The 16,781-nt window shown below is 51.6% G+C and overlaps 1 protein-coding gene across 2 annotated transcripts; it reads right to left on the reverse strand.

Moving 5' to 3' along the window:
* Positions 1-2,699: 2,699 nt before the first annotated feature.
* Positions 2,700-15,696, reverse strand: CNOT9 (CCR4-NOT transcription complex subunit 9). 2 transcript variants are annotated; one of them, XM_086615479.1, is made up of 8 exons: positions 15,663-15,696; positions 10,967-11,146; positions 9,729-9,844; positions 8,309-8,418; positions 7,407-7,516; positions 6,343-6,441; positions 3,806-3,896; positions 2,700-3,103 (listed from the first exon to the last, which is right to left on the reverse strand). In XM_086615479.1, the coding sequence occupies exons 1-8, from the start codon at positions 15,684-15,686 to the stop codon at positions 2,928-2,930; spliced, it is 906 nt and encodes a 301-aa protein (XP_086471605.1). In that variant the 5' UTR covers positions 15,687-15,696; the 3' UTR covers positions 2,700-2,927. The 2 variants fall into 2 exon arrangements, with proteins under 2 accessions (XP_086471605.1, XP_086471604.1); XM_086615478.1 differs by having other exon boundaries at positions 2,700-3,096; positions 3,805-3,896.
* Positions 15,697-16,781: the final 1,085 nt, after the last annotated feature.

Raw genomic sequence — 16,781 nt, forward strand, 5'->3', positions numbered from 1 at the left:
CCTGCCAGGAACAGCCTCAGCTCCCCCCAGCACACGCTTGAGCTACCGCAGCTTCTCTCCTGGAGGTGACAGTCCCCAAGTAGAGCTGGAGGGCCAGCGGGTGTGAGCACTCCCCAGCCACTCCAGCGCAGAGTCTCCCGGCAGAATTAAATGCCGCCGTGGGGGTGGTCGTGCCAGAGCAGGGAGGGATGCCCACTCCTCGGACACCACCTCACCCTCCCGGGCTCTGCTCAGCCCCAAGCAGCCTTCCCACTTGCCCCAGGACATGCTGCAGCACCCGGGTGGAGCCTGGCCCACGCAGGGGGCTCAGCCGGCAGCTGACGGGGTCCGGGGGGGAGTCAGACAAGGGGCTCTGGGATGTGGCAGCACAGCGCGGGGGTTCGGGGCTCGGGGGGCAAGTGGCACCTTAAAGCAGAGGAAACAAAACCGCCGGCACCTCTCCCCCATCCCACGCCACTCGTGCAGCCGCCTCTGGGACGACGCTGCCCGAGCCCGGGGGTCCCAGCCCGCCCCGCCGGCCCTCTCCCCGCGCAGGACGCCCGGTTTCCCCGCGGAGCAGCCAGCCCCGTACCCGCTCTCCGGTGTCGTGCCGCGCCGCTCCACTCCGCTCCGCCGGTGCTCCACCGCCTGCGGCCGCACGGGGCCGGGGCTGCCCGGGCTGCCCGCCCCTCCTCAGTGGCAGGCGGCGAGCCCGCCCCCGGCCCCCCGCCCCCGAGGGACGCCCCCGGCCCCGCAGCCACCTCCTCTCAAGGTCGCCTCGGATTAAGGTCACGCCGCTCCCGGAGCGGGGGCAGGCGGTGGCGGCGCAGGCAGGGCTGGGGGCACCCTACGGTGCCCCTCGTCTTGGGGCTGAGCCCCCATTCCCACCCTCCAGCACCTCCTGTCCCTCCCCAGACCCACTTGCACCCAGCACAGCCTGACCTCCCTCTCGACAGGGCACAGTTCCCAGTGTCCCTCCACCTCCTTCCCCGGACACGGTTGTCCACAGGCCAAGACCCTCCCGTTGGAAGAGACACAGAACCCAAAGCGCAGGGCATGCTTTTAGCATCCTGGGGCAAAACTCTTATGGGGATCCAAGCTGGGGCACCCACGGGACAGGCCAAGTTGGGGGCAAGGGCTGCAGGGCAGGGACCAAATTTCAGGTGGCCGATGCTTTAACAGACCTGGACCCTGAGGCAGCCAAGGAAGGCAGAGCAGCACCTCCTTCCCAAAACCCCTCCGCATTACCTGCTCTGGGAGTGATGAGATGCCACAGGGATGCAGCCAGCTCCCACCCGGAAAGGCCACGCACTGTCTCCAGCTCACGTCCCCAAGCTGGCACAGCCTCCCCCGCCGCTTCCTCCCGCCTGCAATAAATCCCCTCCTCGCCGCTTGCCCTCCCCAAGAGATCAGACCGGGAGCAATCTGTGCCGGCTGGGGTTTTATTATTTATTAATCCGAACTTACAAAAAAAAAAAAAACCAAACAAAAACCAAACACAAACAAGCATTTTCACACCCTGTCAAGGTCAGGGCAGAGGGAAGGGAACAGGAGGCAGCAATGGTTATAAAACAGGACCCTGGGGTGGGGCAAGGAAGAGGCCATGCTCTGCCCTCGTTACGCAAGGCTGCGGAGAGAGGAGGGAAGGGAATCAAGATGGGTTTTAAGACTCTGTTGGCACAACACCGCAGATGATCAGCAAAATGGTCTACTTGAGGAGGTGGTGGAAATGGAGCGGCTGCCCAGGCTTGCCTGCAGCCAAGAGCAGGCAGCACAGGCTCCGCTGCAGCAGAACCCAGCAGCTTCTCGGCTGCTTCTGAGTGCCTGCCCACGGCCACACCAATCCCTTGGCACAGGGAGGGCAGGGAAGCAGCTCCTGGTCCAGTTTAATTGCGGTGGGGCCAAGGCAGATGCCAAGGCAGGTTTGAAAGCTGAAATAGATGCAATCCAGCTGGCAGAGATGAGCTGGAGGACAGGGGGGAAAGGGAGGGGGGCCAGGACTGAGAGACGCCTGGCAGGCAGCAGCAGGCACAGAAGCCGGCATACGTGGAGCCTGCAGGATGTTGCTCCCACCTGTCCTGTGGCCAGGGATCATCGGTGGGTGGCCTGCCCACCACCACGAGGCAGGTTCCCTAATGCTGAGCTCCGTCTGACCAACCAGCCAGCAGCCCTGCCAGGCAGATGGGAGGCTGGCACACATCAGCCACTGGTTAGCTGCGGGAGTGCACTATTTACAGCACAAGAGCCACAGTCCTGCTGTCTTCTCCTCCCCCAGAGCCCTGGGAAGCAAGCTTATGACACATGGGTTCATCACAAGTAATCCAGCCCTCCTCTTGGGGCAAGCACCACAGTGGCCCAGCTCCAGCCGCTGCCTCTGCGCCAAAGGAAAGGAGAAGCTCGCTAAGCCAGCCGGATGCAGAGCCAGGAGCAAGGATGTGCTGGCAGGGAAGCAAGCTGTCCCCGGGCTACCTGCAGCTGAGTAGCAGTCTTAAGAGGGGATAAAACAACTGGATCAGCTTTTATTCAGCTCACTCATCTAAACAGACGTGTAAACAAGAAGTGACAAGAAACTGGAGGGATGTGGTGCGTGCGCCCCGTGTCACACACCACTTGGGCGGAGGCTGAGCTAGCTGGAAGAGCGGACATCCACTATCCCCTGCCCGGCAGTGGGGGAGATGCCAGCCAAGCCTCCTGGAGAGACTGGGATCATTACAGATTGGTTTTATTGATTTATTTTTTTTTTTTTAAGCTGTGGTATCAGCGTTTGCTGGTGCTGCGATCCCTGGAGGCATGCTGCATTGCTACAGAGCAGCCCTTCGGCTGGGTGGGATGGTCCGACAGGCCGGGAGCCAGCTGGCGTGCCCAGTTTGTTGCAGAAGAGGTCACCTGTTCCTGGTTCTTTGTAAACCTGAGCTGTTTCTTCCCCAGTCCCCCACCTCCCCCAGCAGTCATTGCGGAGGAAGAGGGATGCCCCGCGGGTCAGTGACTTGACCCTCCTGCAGGTTCTTGACAAGCTGAGCCAGCCAGCGCTTTGTGGTCGTGTCGTCCTTCAGGACCTGGGCAAAGGTGGTGTCCTTCAGTTGGTCAGGAAGGCACTGCCTGAGAGCTTCACGTGCCCTACATCAAGAGACAAGAAACGGGGCCCAACAAATAAACTCACAGGGGCAAGAGGGGAGCAAACCCCACTGGAGACACAATGCTCCTTTGCCTGGGGGTCTCCCTGGGAGGGCCAGCCAAGGAGAGCATTGAGCAGCCACACCACAGCATGTGGTGCTCAGCCAGTCAGCACAGCTCCCATCCCTTACGCTACACCCTGCTGAGCCAAATCCTGTGCCCTGGCACCCATCAGTCAAGAGCAACATGGTGCCAGGAAAGGCCGAGACAACAGGTACATACCCAGCGGCTTTGGGCAGAGCTGCTGAACAGCGTGAAATCAGTTTGTATTCCCTCAACTGAATTTCATCTTTTGGCTTCTCCTGTTAATAGCACACATGATGTGGGAGAGAGCGCATCATGTACCTTCCACCTCAGTCCCTCCCTCATACATAGTTCAAGCCATGTTTGAGCTCAGGCAATCACAACCTGCACAGCTTGAATCTCCACAAGCCCCAAACAGTCACTGTTTCTCCCATGTACCATAAAAGCTCCAGGGACCAGCAAGAAAAACCCAAACAAACCAGAAAACCCACCTGTTTTCCACACTGAGCTAAGGCAGGTGTAAGGACAGACAAGGAACCCTGACTCTCCCGGAGCAGGCACTGCGGAGGAGAACTGCACTTCCAAGGCAGCCGGAGAAACCCCTGCCCAAACTCCTAAAATGTTTACCTGGGGTTATCGGAAAGGCGAAGGTAGCAGCGGACGACATGTTTCAGCAGCCGTGCCGACGGCTCCTTGGAGAGCTGCAGGACCATTTTACCCTGTTTGACAGAGGCCAGTGCCACCAGTTAAAGTCTTTGTAAGAACAGCTTCACAATCAACAGAGACAGAGAAAGACCACTAAATCACTCTCTCTGGATTCCCACGCATCACAGCCCATTACCTTTCATCTGGACAGCCCTGCAGGGAGCCCAGCACTCTGCTTGCCAAGATGCCTTTGAGAAGGGCAGCTAGCCACGATTTGGAAAGGATTCTCCCAGCAGCTCGAGCAAAGCTTGTCTCATCTCTATTCGGTTTTTACCTCCCCAGGACTGCGTATGAGTCCAACTCTGCTTGATTAAAGAGAGCCTGGGGTTTCTTGCTCTTGAAAGAGGCAAACATATCCCAAACACTTTGATAAGCTCCAGCTGAGTCACCCTGTGAGGTGTGTTCCCAAGCTCTGCAACACTCTGTTCTCATCTGCGCTGCCTTCGTTTCAACGCCCTTTTAAAACATTAACAATGCCGAAGGTCTGGGCTCACCCACACCATGTAGAGTAAGATCCACACCTGGTCTTATCACACACCCAAGAGTTGTATTTTCCCTTTCTGCTACATCTCTCATTAAGCCACTACTGGGAAGCAAGACCAGGGCAGATCTCCCTAGCCCAGCCTCCGTTTCTCACACCATGTAAGACTTTGCATGTGGTTGCACCTTTGAACGCACCCTGCCTAGTGAACAGCATGGATGCCTTCACGCATCTGCTTCCTGATATTTAGGAGTCAATCAGATCTGCCCAACAAGTTGTTTTTTTTCCTGTAAAACTACAGTGGCTAGGACTAACCATTTTCCTCATTAGCTACATTCACCTGTGTTTGGATATGCAGGCAGTTAGCAATTAGCAAATCCCCCTCATCTGCCCTTTTGCAAGCTTCCTGTTCTCAGCAGTTCCCCAGGACACCAACATTTCTTGACAATAAAGAACAGAGAGCTCCTCAGACAGCTCCTGGATGGGAAATACTAACTCACTCTTTTAAAAGCATCCAATACTTGCATAGCGTCTTACTCAGTTATCAGCAGACAAGGAAGTAAATCATCGCCCTCATGAGACATGAGTACACCATCCCAATTTTTGAAATAGAGAACAGAAATGCCTATGAACATTTTCATCCTTCTCCATAGTGCTATGGAATATTAATGATGCCAGGGCTTCACCCAATGGTAGGATTATACCACAGCTAGGACTTCTCCCCTGCTAACACAGCTTTACAGATCCACATCCTTCTGTATTTGTACCCTTCCCAGCTACGGATTCTTCCTTGGTCTCCTTCCCTTCCCTACCCCAGGGGTTTCTAATTGCATCCTTCGTTTTGCCCCCAAGCCAGACGTACTTTTGTCAAAGCCAAACCTTTTCTTGAATGCAAAAATTGTGTCACATTGGATATTATGGACATCAGCTCACAATTGTTTACATTTTGCTGTTCATATGTTAATTAGGAGGAAATATTTTCTTTACGTTTGGGAAAACAGACAAATAAATATTCCTAATGAAAGCATCAACATTTAGGCACAGAACCAGCACTGCAAATTGCTTAACTTAATGCTGCACTTTCTTCTCCTGAGACTGCTCTTTAAAAAGCAAACAAGCAAACCACCAAGCACAAAAGCAGGACGACAGCTATTCCAGGGCAGACGTGTATTCCCTTTGGCAAGCTCAAAGATAATAAAGCTCAAGCTGGGGCTATTACTCCTGGGACAAACAAATTATGAGTACCCAAATCTCTCCTTGACAGGGAACGGACAAAAATTGCCTGCTCTCTCTGTGTTCCAACATAAGAACTAGTCAAAAGCAGCAGGTAGCAGGAGGCAAGTTCAAAGAGAAAAAAAGGAGGCTGGCCTTCCAGGCAGCAAACAGGAAACCTGTGGAACTCTTTGGTAAATGCCACTGCGGACACAAAAAGCTTCCATGGCTTCAAGAGGAGGATAGGACAAACCCTGGACTTATTGCATAGAAAACCCACAACTGGCCTCAGAAATCCAAAGCCGAAAATAGCTAGCAGCTGCAAGACTTGTGAGGGTAAGTATAATATGCGCTTGCCTTGCTCTTACTTCTTCGCTCAACCTGCTGCTCTTTCAATCTGTTGTGGGAGTCAGAGATGGGAAATGAATCCATGGTCTGAGCTTGTGATCATTCTTACATAAAATTAAATCAATTCATATCCAACCAACAGCCCCGAAAACTTTTTCTTCTCTGGATACGTTTACCCAGTTTATCTTGGGAACTTAGCATGCTACAACTAATATATGTTCTCTTGACATGCACAACAGAGATACACAAAGGAAAGACGTGGAAGCAGAGAGCTACAGTATCGAAAGCAGCAAGTCCAAGAATGATTTGCCTCCCTCATCCCGTGCTCCAGGCAGAGAGCAGTAAAGCAGCTGCTGAAGAGGCTGGCTGCTTGAGCATAATTATTTTTTTTTTTTTTTAAAGAGAGGAAACAATCTTACCAGTATCATGGCAACATGAGAAAACCGCTCGTAGGTCTGACAGATATATGCCAGCCCTGTGTCATCCAGGAGGATTTTCTGGAGAATAAACGTAGCAACCTAGAACAGAGAGAAAGCAGAAAAGAAAACATACGAACAACTTAACTATGCCAAAAAGAACAGGCTTTGTGCTGTGTTCTTTTCAAGGCAGACCCAGAGCTGAAAAGCCTTTCAGCAGGCAGCAAATGCTTTACTCAGTGAAAGTTTAAAGCCAAAAGAAAATGCAGGGCACTACACAATGCTTGGCATCTCTGGCTAAAGAAAAGAGATGGACACAAAGCAGCGTGTACAAGATGACTGGATGCAGGTTGCGTAAGACAGCAGCTACTGCCGGGCTGCTCGGGACAGCCTCAGGACTACGGCCACACTACTCCAGTCACAGAGCAAGAAGCAGAAGCATGTGTCCTTTAGCCCTGCCATCTATGTGGCAAGCTGACTTCAGTTTTCACCTTGAGCATTACTGATTCATCATGGGATGAGACTTTCTGAAAGAACCTCTGCCAGCTGTGTCAGTAGGCTTCACTAGAGAAGCACACACAGACTAAAACCTGTGGCCAGCCTACCTGGGTCATCAGACCAGTCTGACCAGAGATCTGAGCTCATGGGAGAAAGAGGCCCCTGATTAGAGAGGATAACAAACTGGTCCAGTGCAGTGAACATTCCCATAATCACCACTAAGAGCTCCCACCCAACCTCTGCACTGTGTAACTACAGCATTCGTTTTTTCATGCCAAGGAAAGTTGATCCAGCTCTGCCTTAAAAGTTACTTTGCAGGGCGACAAAGCAGGGAACGAGTGCTGAGAGCAGCAAGATCCTTCCTAGCAAAACTACCAACCTCAGGAACTCTCATCTTAGTTTTGTGATTTTTGGGGGTTTTTTTGTTTGTTTGATTTTTGAGGAGGTAAAAACTCCACCTTAAGCTGTCCCATGCAACAGGACACAAGCCAACTCTGCAGATTACTGGCTGCCTGGTCAGTCGGAGACAAACAACAAAAAGTCTTAATTAGGACAAGACGAGTAGGTACCGTTTTGGAGAGTTCACTGCCAGACTCCATAATGCGTAAGCACAGGGGGATGATTTCTGTTGTCAGTAAGAAATTTATCACTTCTTGCTCATCAGTTTTCACTAAGGCCCCTTAAAGGAAAAACAAAAAAAACAAAAACAGTAAGTGATAAACTGTTGAAAATTAAAAATCTCACCTTCTAAAGAGGACCTGTGCTGTTTTCTCCCCAGGAATCATTAGGTCTGAGTGGCAGGCAGAGTCTGTCATCCTAAACGTGTTGCAGCACACAGCTGGCGAATAAATCGTTTTGGCAGCATAGAAGTCATCAAGCTGGGTTTGGGGGTTGTTTGTGTTTCAGAAAGGGGATGCAGCCTTGGCTCTCCCTCAGTGGTATCACAAACACAAGAGGATCATATCACCCGACAGCAACCTCTGGGAAAAAGAAATACACTTCAAGACCTTCTTACTTTATGCATTAAGAGAGAAATGTTTTGGGCAGAAAAAAGAAAAAAGGAAAAAAAAAAAACAGGACAAGGAGAAGACAGGGCAAATACAAGCCAATCAATGACATAAGCCATGGAAGCCCAGCCTGTACCCACTCATCCCAGTCTCTAGCTGGCTGGGCTGAAGGTGAAGGCACAACAAGACTGCAGGCGCTTGTACTAAAAAGAAACATATTTTTGGCAATGCACCCAGATTCCAGGATTTTCTTATTAGTGAAAAGATCAGATCCTACACATTAAGAGCAACCTGCCTCCACAACTGATGGAAAACGAGCAGCTCCGCCTGCTAATACTACAGGACTCAGAAGATCCCAGTAAAACAGACCTATGACTTTGGTCATGCAGGTGTCTAAATCCACAGAACGAACTGCCCCTAACTCGACAGGAAACCAGAGCTACAGCCTTAGTCCAGCTGCTTACCAATCACTCCGAGGCTTGTGAGCCGCAGGTACTCAAATGGACGCGTCTTGCTAACTGTGTGCAGGAATGGGTACAGGAAGAGAGGGATATGAGCTGCCAGAAAAGCTGACCTGTAGGAAAGGGAAAACACCCAACATGAGAGACAAGGACAACAAAGTGAGCACATAACCCAGTGTTACCATGCACAGCCTCAGACTACTCCTGACAGACACCATTACTGCTGCTCCTCAAAAGCGGGTCACAGTTTGAGTCCTGATGGAAGAGCATGAAGTAAATTCTGCACTGGGAACAGCACAAAATCTAACACCTAAACCATCAGTTACCGGCATGGCTGTCAGGAACAGAGCCTGTCCTGTTGTTTTTATTACCTTTTCCTGCCACCCAGACCCTCTGCTTGGTACATTAACTGTTGTATCCCACTTGCCAGGCTCCCACAGGCAGGTACAGTTACCCACAACACACATGCCAAGCCTCTGCATGACAGAAATCCAGACTGGCTGATCTCTAGGCATTACCACACTTTAAACGTGCACAGCCACCAAGAGTCCTCACACTGCTTTCTGACAATGGCGAAAAACACAGACTTCAGGGAGAAACCTGGAGATTGCTTTGCTAGCAGGGGGAAGCTCTCTTGAATCATTACCCAACATTCTTCCTCTGTTTTCAGTTTTCAGCTTTAAATGTAAAGGTGTATGGTGCGAAACTACCCTATTTATTTGGATATCATCTCATGGAGGGTTGCTGTTTAACACTACTTCGCAGCAGCTGAAAAGCAGCTTCACCTACGCTGCACTTTCTTCTCAGCAGGAATGGAAACATGAGATCACAGACCTATAGGTAGTTTGGTTCTGAGTTTTAGTGACTGATTTTGGCTGAACTAACACTATCTTCTCCCCTGCTGACGTGTACTGGACACGGATAGAGAAAACCTGAAGTCATGCATTGGCTGAGGACTCCAGATATGGCTCTGCTATTGCTCCCCTTGCCACATGTTTTCTGGGAAGGACAGTCCTGCTCATTCCACCCTTTGGACAGCTGGTTTAAGTAACTGTAAGCTGCTTGTCTAAATAACTATAAGCTCTTTAAAACAAGGATCCTGCACACAGCACTCAGCACAAAGGCACCCTTATCGCTGGCTGAGCTCCCAGGAGCTGCCACAACCCACCATTTTGGGAATTTACAGGACCTCAGGATGATTCAGGGAATGCACTGCATTTAGGACCACCATAAAGCTGTCATCCTGCTAATCTGAGCAAACAAGTGAAAGCAGCAGGCGGTTGCCTATCTTTCAGCTTTGTCCCTTGTTCCGCTTCTCTTGGTAAAAGAGAAGAAAGGAGCTTACGTCCTTCTGCAGTCAGACAGACAGGCTGGCTTGTCGATATCAACACCTCAGAGAACTTACACACTTGGAAACACTTACCTCGTTTCAGGATGCGATGCAACACACTGTAGTAGAGCTAAAGCATTGCAGACTCTGTTGGACTGATGGGCTGTCAAAGTCGGAGGGTTGATTGATGGATAAATATTTACAATTTCCTAAAATTTAAGAGATTCGGAAAAGTTAAAGGAGAAAAACATCAGCAAGATGCACCAAAGCACTTGCCCAACAATGAATGGTGGTGTCAAGAGACAACAGTCTGCTCTCGCCAAGCATCACTTTGAAGTTACATGGCAGCCACCAGGCTCTGCAGGCAAGGGTAGAGCTGGGTCAGAGTAAATTTGACAAGGAGTCACAGGAATGCATTCAAACCTTAATTTCAGTAAAAAAGGGTTCATTTGATTTCCTGGCTCTTTACTAGTGTAGAGACTGCTTTGTTTTGAACTTCCAGAGCGAAGAGGAGCGTTGTTCCTGTGCCTAGAGGCAGAGCACACCCACTCTATTCATACTGCAGCTCCTGGTACTCTTCTAACTCAATGCAGGGGAAACAGCTGAGGGCGAGAAATCCAATTCAGAAATCTGCCTGCTTCCAACTATAGCTCCCTTCTAATTTTCTTCACTTGTTTCAGGACCACACTGAAAACAGTTTGACATTGCCAATCCTGCACTCTTTTCTTTCCTTCTTCAAAAAAAATTACTAGATTCGGCACTGAGAGATAGCCAGTCATCAGCTGTAGAACAGTTTGCCCAGAGATAAGCTGAGTCACTCGGTTTGACAGGAAATGTAGGTAGTTTCCCTTGCAAGGATGTCTGGAGTAGTGATCAGCATTCCTATGCTGCCCTTCCTGCGGGCTCCCTGTAAGGGCAACCTTCTGACCAGGAAGTGCTCCAGCTCACAAAAAAAAAAAAAAAAAAATCAAATCAGAGATCTCGGGAGTGACAGTTGTGGTTCTGGGTTCTGCTCTGACCCTGTATGAAGCTAAGTAGAACGTGAACTGCAGGCAGCTCGTACACCCAAGAACTCGCCTGCTCCCTTCCAACTGCGTGCGCTAATTAGAAATCTCAGTCTCTGCACACATTGCCTTGCTAGTGATGATTAACGGCAAACACTAGAAATGGGCTTCCCAGATCTGTTCCCCTCACCACGTGGTCCAACATCCGTCATACTCCCAGTAACAGCAACATGGGACCCCACCAGTGCCTCCCCAGATCTGCCCCATGGACGCACAAGCTCTGCTGCTGCTGCACCATGGAATAAAGACACCGCCAGCCCTACCCACCTGAAGGAGCGCTGCGATGGTGCCAAACGAGTGCCACAGCATCGGGGCAAGGTCAGGCACAGACTCGCGCTTCTTGCTCAGCTCCAGCAGCGCGTTCTCCCGTGTCTCCGGGCTGGACAGCTCATTGATCCACTGGTAGATCTTTTCGCGGTCAACCTGAGCCAGCGCTGTTGGCACAGGCTGGGAAGGAGACAAGAAAACTTCAGTCCAAACATTTTATGCAAGTCTCACCCAAACTCACCCCACAACCCGGCAGATAAGCAAAAAAGCACTCGAGAAACTCCTGACTGGGGGAGAGAGGAACTAAAGCTGCATTAAGATGCTCTGGATACGGATCCCTTCCTTAGATGAGTATTATTATTTCACCTATATGAAATGCAAAGGATTTACTTTCTGCCCCGACTTGCTAGGACAGTCTCTCTTAATCTGCTTGACAAATAGCACCTTGTAACTTCATTCAGCAATACGAGAGCCCTGCTGGGAGGTCACACATACTCAGAGCAGTGCCCAGCAGAGCTCCCAGGGAGGTCACACATACTTTAGCCAGCTATTATTTGCTCCACCTGCATTTAGCACGCATTCATTTCACGCTTCAAATGCAAGTTTCCACAAATTCCAAGTAATGCAGACACTACCTTTTTCTCTCCAAAAACGCCCATGACATTGGAGACTGCCAATGGCTTCACCCAACATACATGAGAAAATTATTCATACAAATACTAGAAAAATTCTCACTACTCCGGCATCAGCATGACACTGTACACAGCCAGCAACACCTGCTGCTAAAGACATCTCACATTTATCCCATGTATCTTGTTTACATGCGTGGAGCCAAAAGGGAATTTTTCAAGACTGATTTTGTGCATAAATTCCTGGTCAAAATAAACCCAGAGAAGAGTAGATCTGCACTCACAGTCAAGGCATATTTTCTACTACTCAGGAAAAATGCAGGATTTCTCTTCTGCTGTTCTTGGAACATCAGGGAAAGAACAGCATCAAGGCCTACAAGTTTTCAAGCCAAAAAAAATGAGGGAGGGCTGGGAGAGAAAGGAAGAGAAACAGGAACTTTCTGTGGAAAGGGCAAGGAGCAAGCCTTTCAAAGGAAGTTTGTCTCATGCCTCTGCTGGCACAGCAAGCACTCAGGTGTAACAAACACTCAGCAGGCTTCCTAATGAGACAGTTTGGGGACTCAGATCCAAAATTTTGAGGGAGACAAACGCAGACATTAAAATTCCCTGTGTAAACACTTCCGAAAGCTGGTTCAGAATCTATTCATTCTGCTGCAGCGTTTACTATTCAAGTAAAGCACAGCCCTGCACAGACACTGCTGCTCCTGAGCTAACCTACATGCAACCAACCAGCTCGGCATCCCCATGCGTAGGGGGCAGTCACGGCTGGGAGCAGAGAATGGACTGTATTCCTTTTTTTTTTTTTTCAAAGCCAGACTGAAACTCTTCGTGTGCTTACCACAACAGACGGGACCACTGCCTGTACCGCACTGACAGTAAACACCACCTTTAAGCAGCTCGTCACCGAGGCACTGAGGAGAACACAAAGGAGTTCAGGAACAAACCTGAAACCATACGCCAGAGGCAGGTTCCCAGAACTACAGGAGGGACGAGGAGGGACTTCTTAACCTTTGGCAGACACCTCCAGAGCTTTCTGTCTACCTCTGCAAAGGTTTCCCTCCTCCATTCATTCACATATTATATCCATAGTCACGTCCAAAGAGATTCTTCCCCAGCTGTGGGATTTCTCCCCCCGCCAGACCCTTCCATCACATTATTTAACTTAAATGTCTACATATAAGCGAATGCGCTGTTATCAATCCCTGTACTCTAGGGCTCAAATATCTGTTTAGCTGTTCATCTTTCCTCCTGTCCTCTTTTTTCTTGTCTACTCGATGTTTCAGGTTTTTGGTTTGTGTGTGGTTTTGTTTTGTTTTCTCCTGAACTTCAAACTAAATTAGTAATCTTGACAAATTTATTGTGCTCTTACAGCTAGGAGTGCAATTGCAATGGCAACTCCTACTCTGGAGCTCAGGAAGACAGGGAGAATGAACAGAGCTCGTTTGTTTTTATTTGGGATGGTAGAGTGACAAGCAGTGTAGCAATAATGTTGTTATAATTGTGTTATCTAAAGCTTCCATCTATTTTTCTAGACTCACTGGAAGTTTCAGTTCCTGTAAGCTTAAATACATTGACCCTTTAAAAGCACAATCATGTGCTTGTGATCCCTGGAGAACACTAAGCAGATTTTCCACACAATTAAGTTTATGATGTCCAGTATCTGTCTTAGCCAGAACCAACTGCTTTTCACAGGCTCTACAGTTGCTCCTCTCGTTTCAGTTTAAATTGAAAGACATATTTTTTCCTAATTTTCTACTTTACTATTGTTCACCCTTCCCCCTCTAAAACCTAAAATTCTGGGGAACCCTGAGGGCTACACACAAATCCTGCAAGCTCCGAGACAGAACCCTGCCAGGCAGACTTTTCTTTTGCACAACAGGGAAAGCAAAAGTTGACAAGAGTATGTCAACACAGCACAAACTAGCCACCTCTGCATCATGAAAGATCTTGTAACACCTTCCTCAAGAGAAACAGCGTTACCTCAAACATCCATGCCCGATTACATCTCCAACAATCACATAATGAACTGGATATAGGCTTTCTCTTCCTAATTGAGCAGTTGCTGCTAGGCACACTGGTAAAAGTACCTGCCAACCAAACAGAACATTGACTAACTGGTTACGTGTGCTTTTTAAACTATTTTGATAGATCACCAACTCAAAAATAGCAGAATGAATTTTGAACTTCAGTAGCAGTGGATTAACTGGTTTTAGTCGGGCTTTCAATGCCTCACTGTCAGTTACAGCCACATTTATCGCTTTTAGCCTGTTCTCGAGCCTCTAGCATGTTATGCTGTCTCCAGGTTTGAAACCAAAGCATCAGCTCTGCCACCAGCATCGCTCTATGAAGACCAACGCTCTGGCTCACCACAGCATTCACAACACCCAAAAGGATTCCTGAGCCAATTCATGACCCTACTAAGAAGTAACATTACCTACTAGAGCTCCCAAGCACATCTCCAGAACCAAACATCCTTTTCTGTCACCTTTAGTCTAAGCATACTGACTGTGGTAGGAAACATTTTAATACAGAACTACCAGGTGGCATGAATTATGTATAAATTGAACATAAATTCAAATAAATGCCAAAATAAAGTTGATTCCTATTCCTGAAACAGATTATGTTGATAAAATTGTCTTGAAAAAAACCCACCTTTTATAGAGAGGTGACTAGAACACAGATAGAGGATTAATAGAGATAAACAGTCCCTCATGCACGTCGACAAGCACTTAGAAATTACATTGCTATAAGAATGTAAATACTGATGAAGAGAGTTCACAATGATCTTGCACACCCTTCTGTGCTCTGGAAAGCCTTACTTCAAATCAGAAGTATTTGCCGGCACTCCAAGAACCAATTTAAAGTCACGAGCACTTAAAGTGGGAAGACATAAAAAGCTCTCTCGACTTCTGCTCACAAGCACTTTACTCACTCTTGCTCGTTAGTCCAAGCAGATCCTTGAGCTAAGTTCCTCTGAAAACAGCTCTAACCGCTGGTCCTGCAATACACCTCCCAAACCCAACACACACCAGAGACTCACTCAGTTCTAGGAAGTCTTACACATGTGATGAATGTGCACTTGCAGAAGTGAAAACCAAAACACAAACCCACTCAGACGGGAGATAACATGCAATAACCACATCGTTCAAACTCAGCTTCCATTTTTGAATCCAACCAGGACAAGCTACTGCTCTACTCCCACCAGCCTGAGTATCAGGCACCCCATCCCACCACTGCTGCTTCCTAAGAGGGAGGAGGACAAGCACCGACTACGGACAGCACTGCAAGGTTTTGGGGGGAAGCACCAACTACAGAGAGCACTGCAAGGTTTTGGGGGGAAGCACCGACTACAGAGAGCACTGCAAGGTTTTGGGGGGAAAAGAGAAGAAGGAAAAGGGGGCCTTTGCCTTTCCTCCTGCTTGCCTGCTATCCTGAGGAACTTTTCACTATCTCCTCTTTCCCTCTGCAGCCAAGGCCAGAAATAAACCAGTTCGACAGAGGAGGTGGCTGGGCATGCAGGAGGCGTCCAGGCGCAGGGAGGAAGAGCGGCGGAGGAAAGGGAGGAAAGGGAGGAAAGGGAGGAAAGGGAGGAAAGGGAGGAAAGGGAGGAAAGGGAGGAAAGGGAGGAAAGGGAGGAAAGGGAGGAAAGGGAGGAAAGGGAACCCGTCCGTGACACACACCGGGTGGAGGGAGCACAGCGGGCACCCAGCAGGGAAGCCTTCCCGGACCCTGGGCGAGCTGCCCTTCCCCACGAGCACCACGGCCGCCCCGGGGAGGCGCGGAGGAAGCCCCAGGGGAGCAGCTGAGCAGGAACGGGCTCGGTCAGCGCCTCCCCGCTACCGAAGGGACCCCGCTGCCTCTCCGCCGCCCCGGCCGGCCACGGAAGCGCTGAGGGGAGGAAGCTCACCAGGGCTCCGCCACCCCGCGGCCTAAAACCTCCCGCCGCGGGCGGCCGAGGGGAAACGTCCCCTTCGCAGCAACCAGTGCCCGCGCCCCCACGGACCCACTCCCCGCGCGGCCCGGCCCGGCCCCGCCCCACCCCACCAGAGCGCGGAGCTGCGTCTCACCGCGGCCGTGGCCAAGCTATGCATGGCGAGAGCGGTGCCGGTGCTGCCGCCAGGCCCAACTCAGGAGGCCGCCGCCATCGACTCGGGCCCGCGCCGACCCCTAACCCCTCCGCGCGCCCGCCGCGAGGGACGCCGGGATCGAAGCGGGGCGGCGAGGCGAACGCTGCGCGCGCGCGCGCGCGGGCGGACGGCGGCGGGGCGCTTCGGCGCACGCGCGCGGGCCGACGGGCAATCGCGGGGCGCGCCGGGAAGGGCGCCGCCGCGCTGACGTAGTGGGCGCGCGCGCGTGCGTGCGTCGCGCGCTGCTGGCCGGTTCCCGCCATCTGCTGCCGCCGCCGCCCCCCCCTCCCCTTCCCCCTCCCCCCGGGCCTCAGCCTGCCCAGCGGCGCTGGGGACGCGCCAGGACGCAGGTACCGAAGCCACCCCCCCCCCCCCCCCCCTTAGCCCCCGCGGCACCCAGGCGCCTGCCCCCCCGCCCCTGCTCCGTCGGGCGACGCCTCTCCTCACGGCGGCCCGGCCCGGGGCGGCCATGGAGCGGCGGGGCGGGAGGCGCTGTCCTCTCGTCCCCGTGTCCGGGCGGGCGGCGGGGCCGTGCCCGAGGGCGGTGCGGGGGAGCGCGGGCCGCCGCCAGGCCGGGCGGGAAGCGACGGCGGTGCCTGAGCGCGGGCTGCCGGGGACCCTCCGCGGCGGCGCCTCCCGGGCTGCGTGCGGGGACCGCTTCGTTCGTTTCTTCTAATTTTTGTTTAAAACGCGCCCCGCTGCGCTGACCGGGAGCTCGCGGCGGGGCGGGGGCCGTGCGGCGGGGCGGGGGCCGTTCGTCGGACCGCCGGGCCGGTGGCTTTCCCGGGCGGAGTGCTGGGCGGGAGCCGGCAGCGCAGAAGGACGCCGGCCCCCCCCACCCCGGGTGACCGTGGCTCAGGTCCCGTGAGAAACGAGCTTGTTTTCCCGCTTAGGCGTCCTCCGAAACTTTGTTTCTATGTCTTACCGACTTTCACCAGTCAGTTCGTGTTTGTGGGTGGTTTTTTTTCTTACCTTAAACCTGTTGAAGTTGCGTTAAGGTTTTGCAAGAGCTTCTGTGTCTGGGTTGGGTCTGCTCGCCTTTCAACACCGAGGAATCGG

Source organism: Tauraco erythrolophus, chromosome 8, assembly GCF_009769465.1.
Source record: "Tauraco erythrolophus isolate bTauEry1 chromosome 8, bTauEry1.pri, whole genome shotgun sequence".
Taxonomy (NCBI): Eukaryota; Metazoa; Chordata; class Aves; order Musophagiformes; family Musophagidae; genus Tauraco; species Tauraco erythrolophus.

Excerpts from the sequence above, each read along its gene's own strand:
- CNOT9 (XM_086615479.1), bottom strand. The coding sequence starts at position 15,686 with ATGCATAGCTTGGCCACGGCCGCG. Across the intron at positions 8,419-9,728 it reads GCATCGCATCCTGAAACGAG|GTCAGCTTTTCTGGCAGCTC; the intron begins GTAAGTGTTTCC and ends CCTTTCCTACAG. Across the intron at positions 3,897-6,342 it reads CTCATGTTGCCATGATACTG|GGTAAAATGGTCCTGCAGCT; the intron begins GTAAGATTGTTT and ends TCTGTCAAACAG.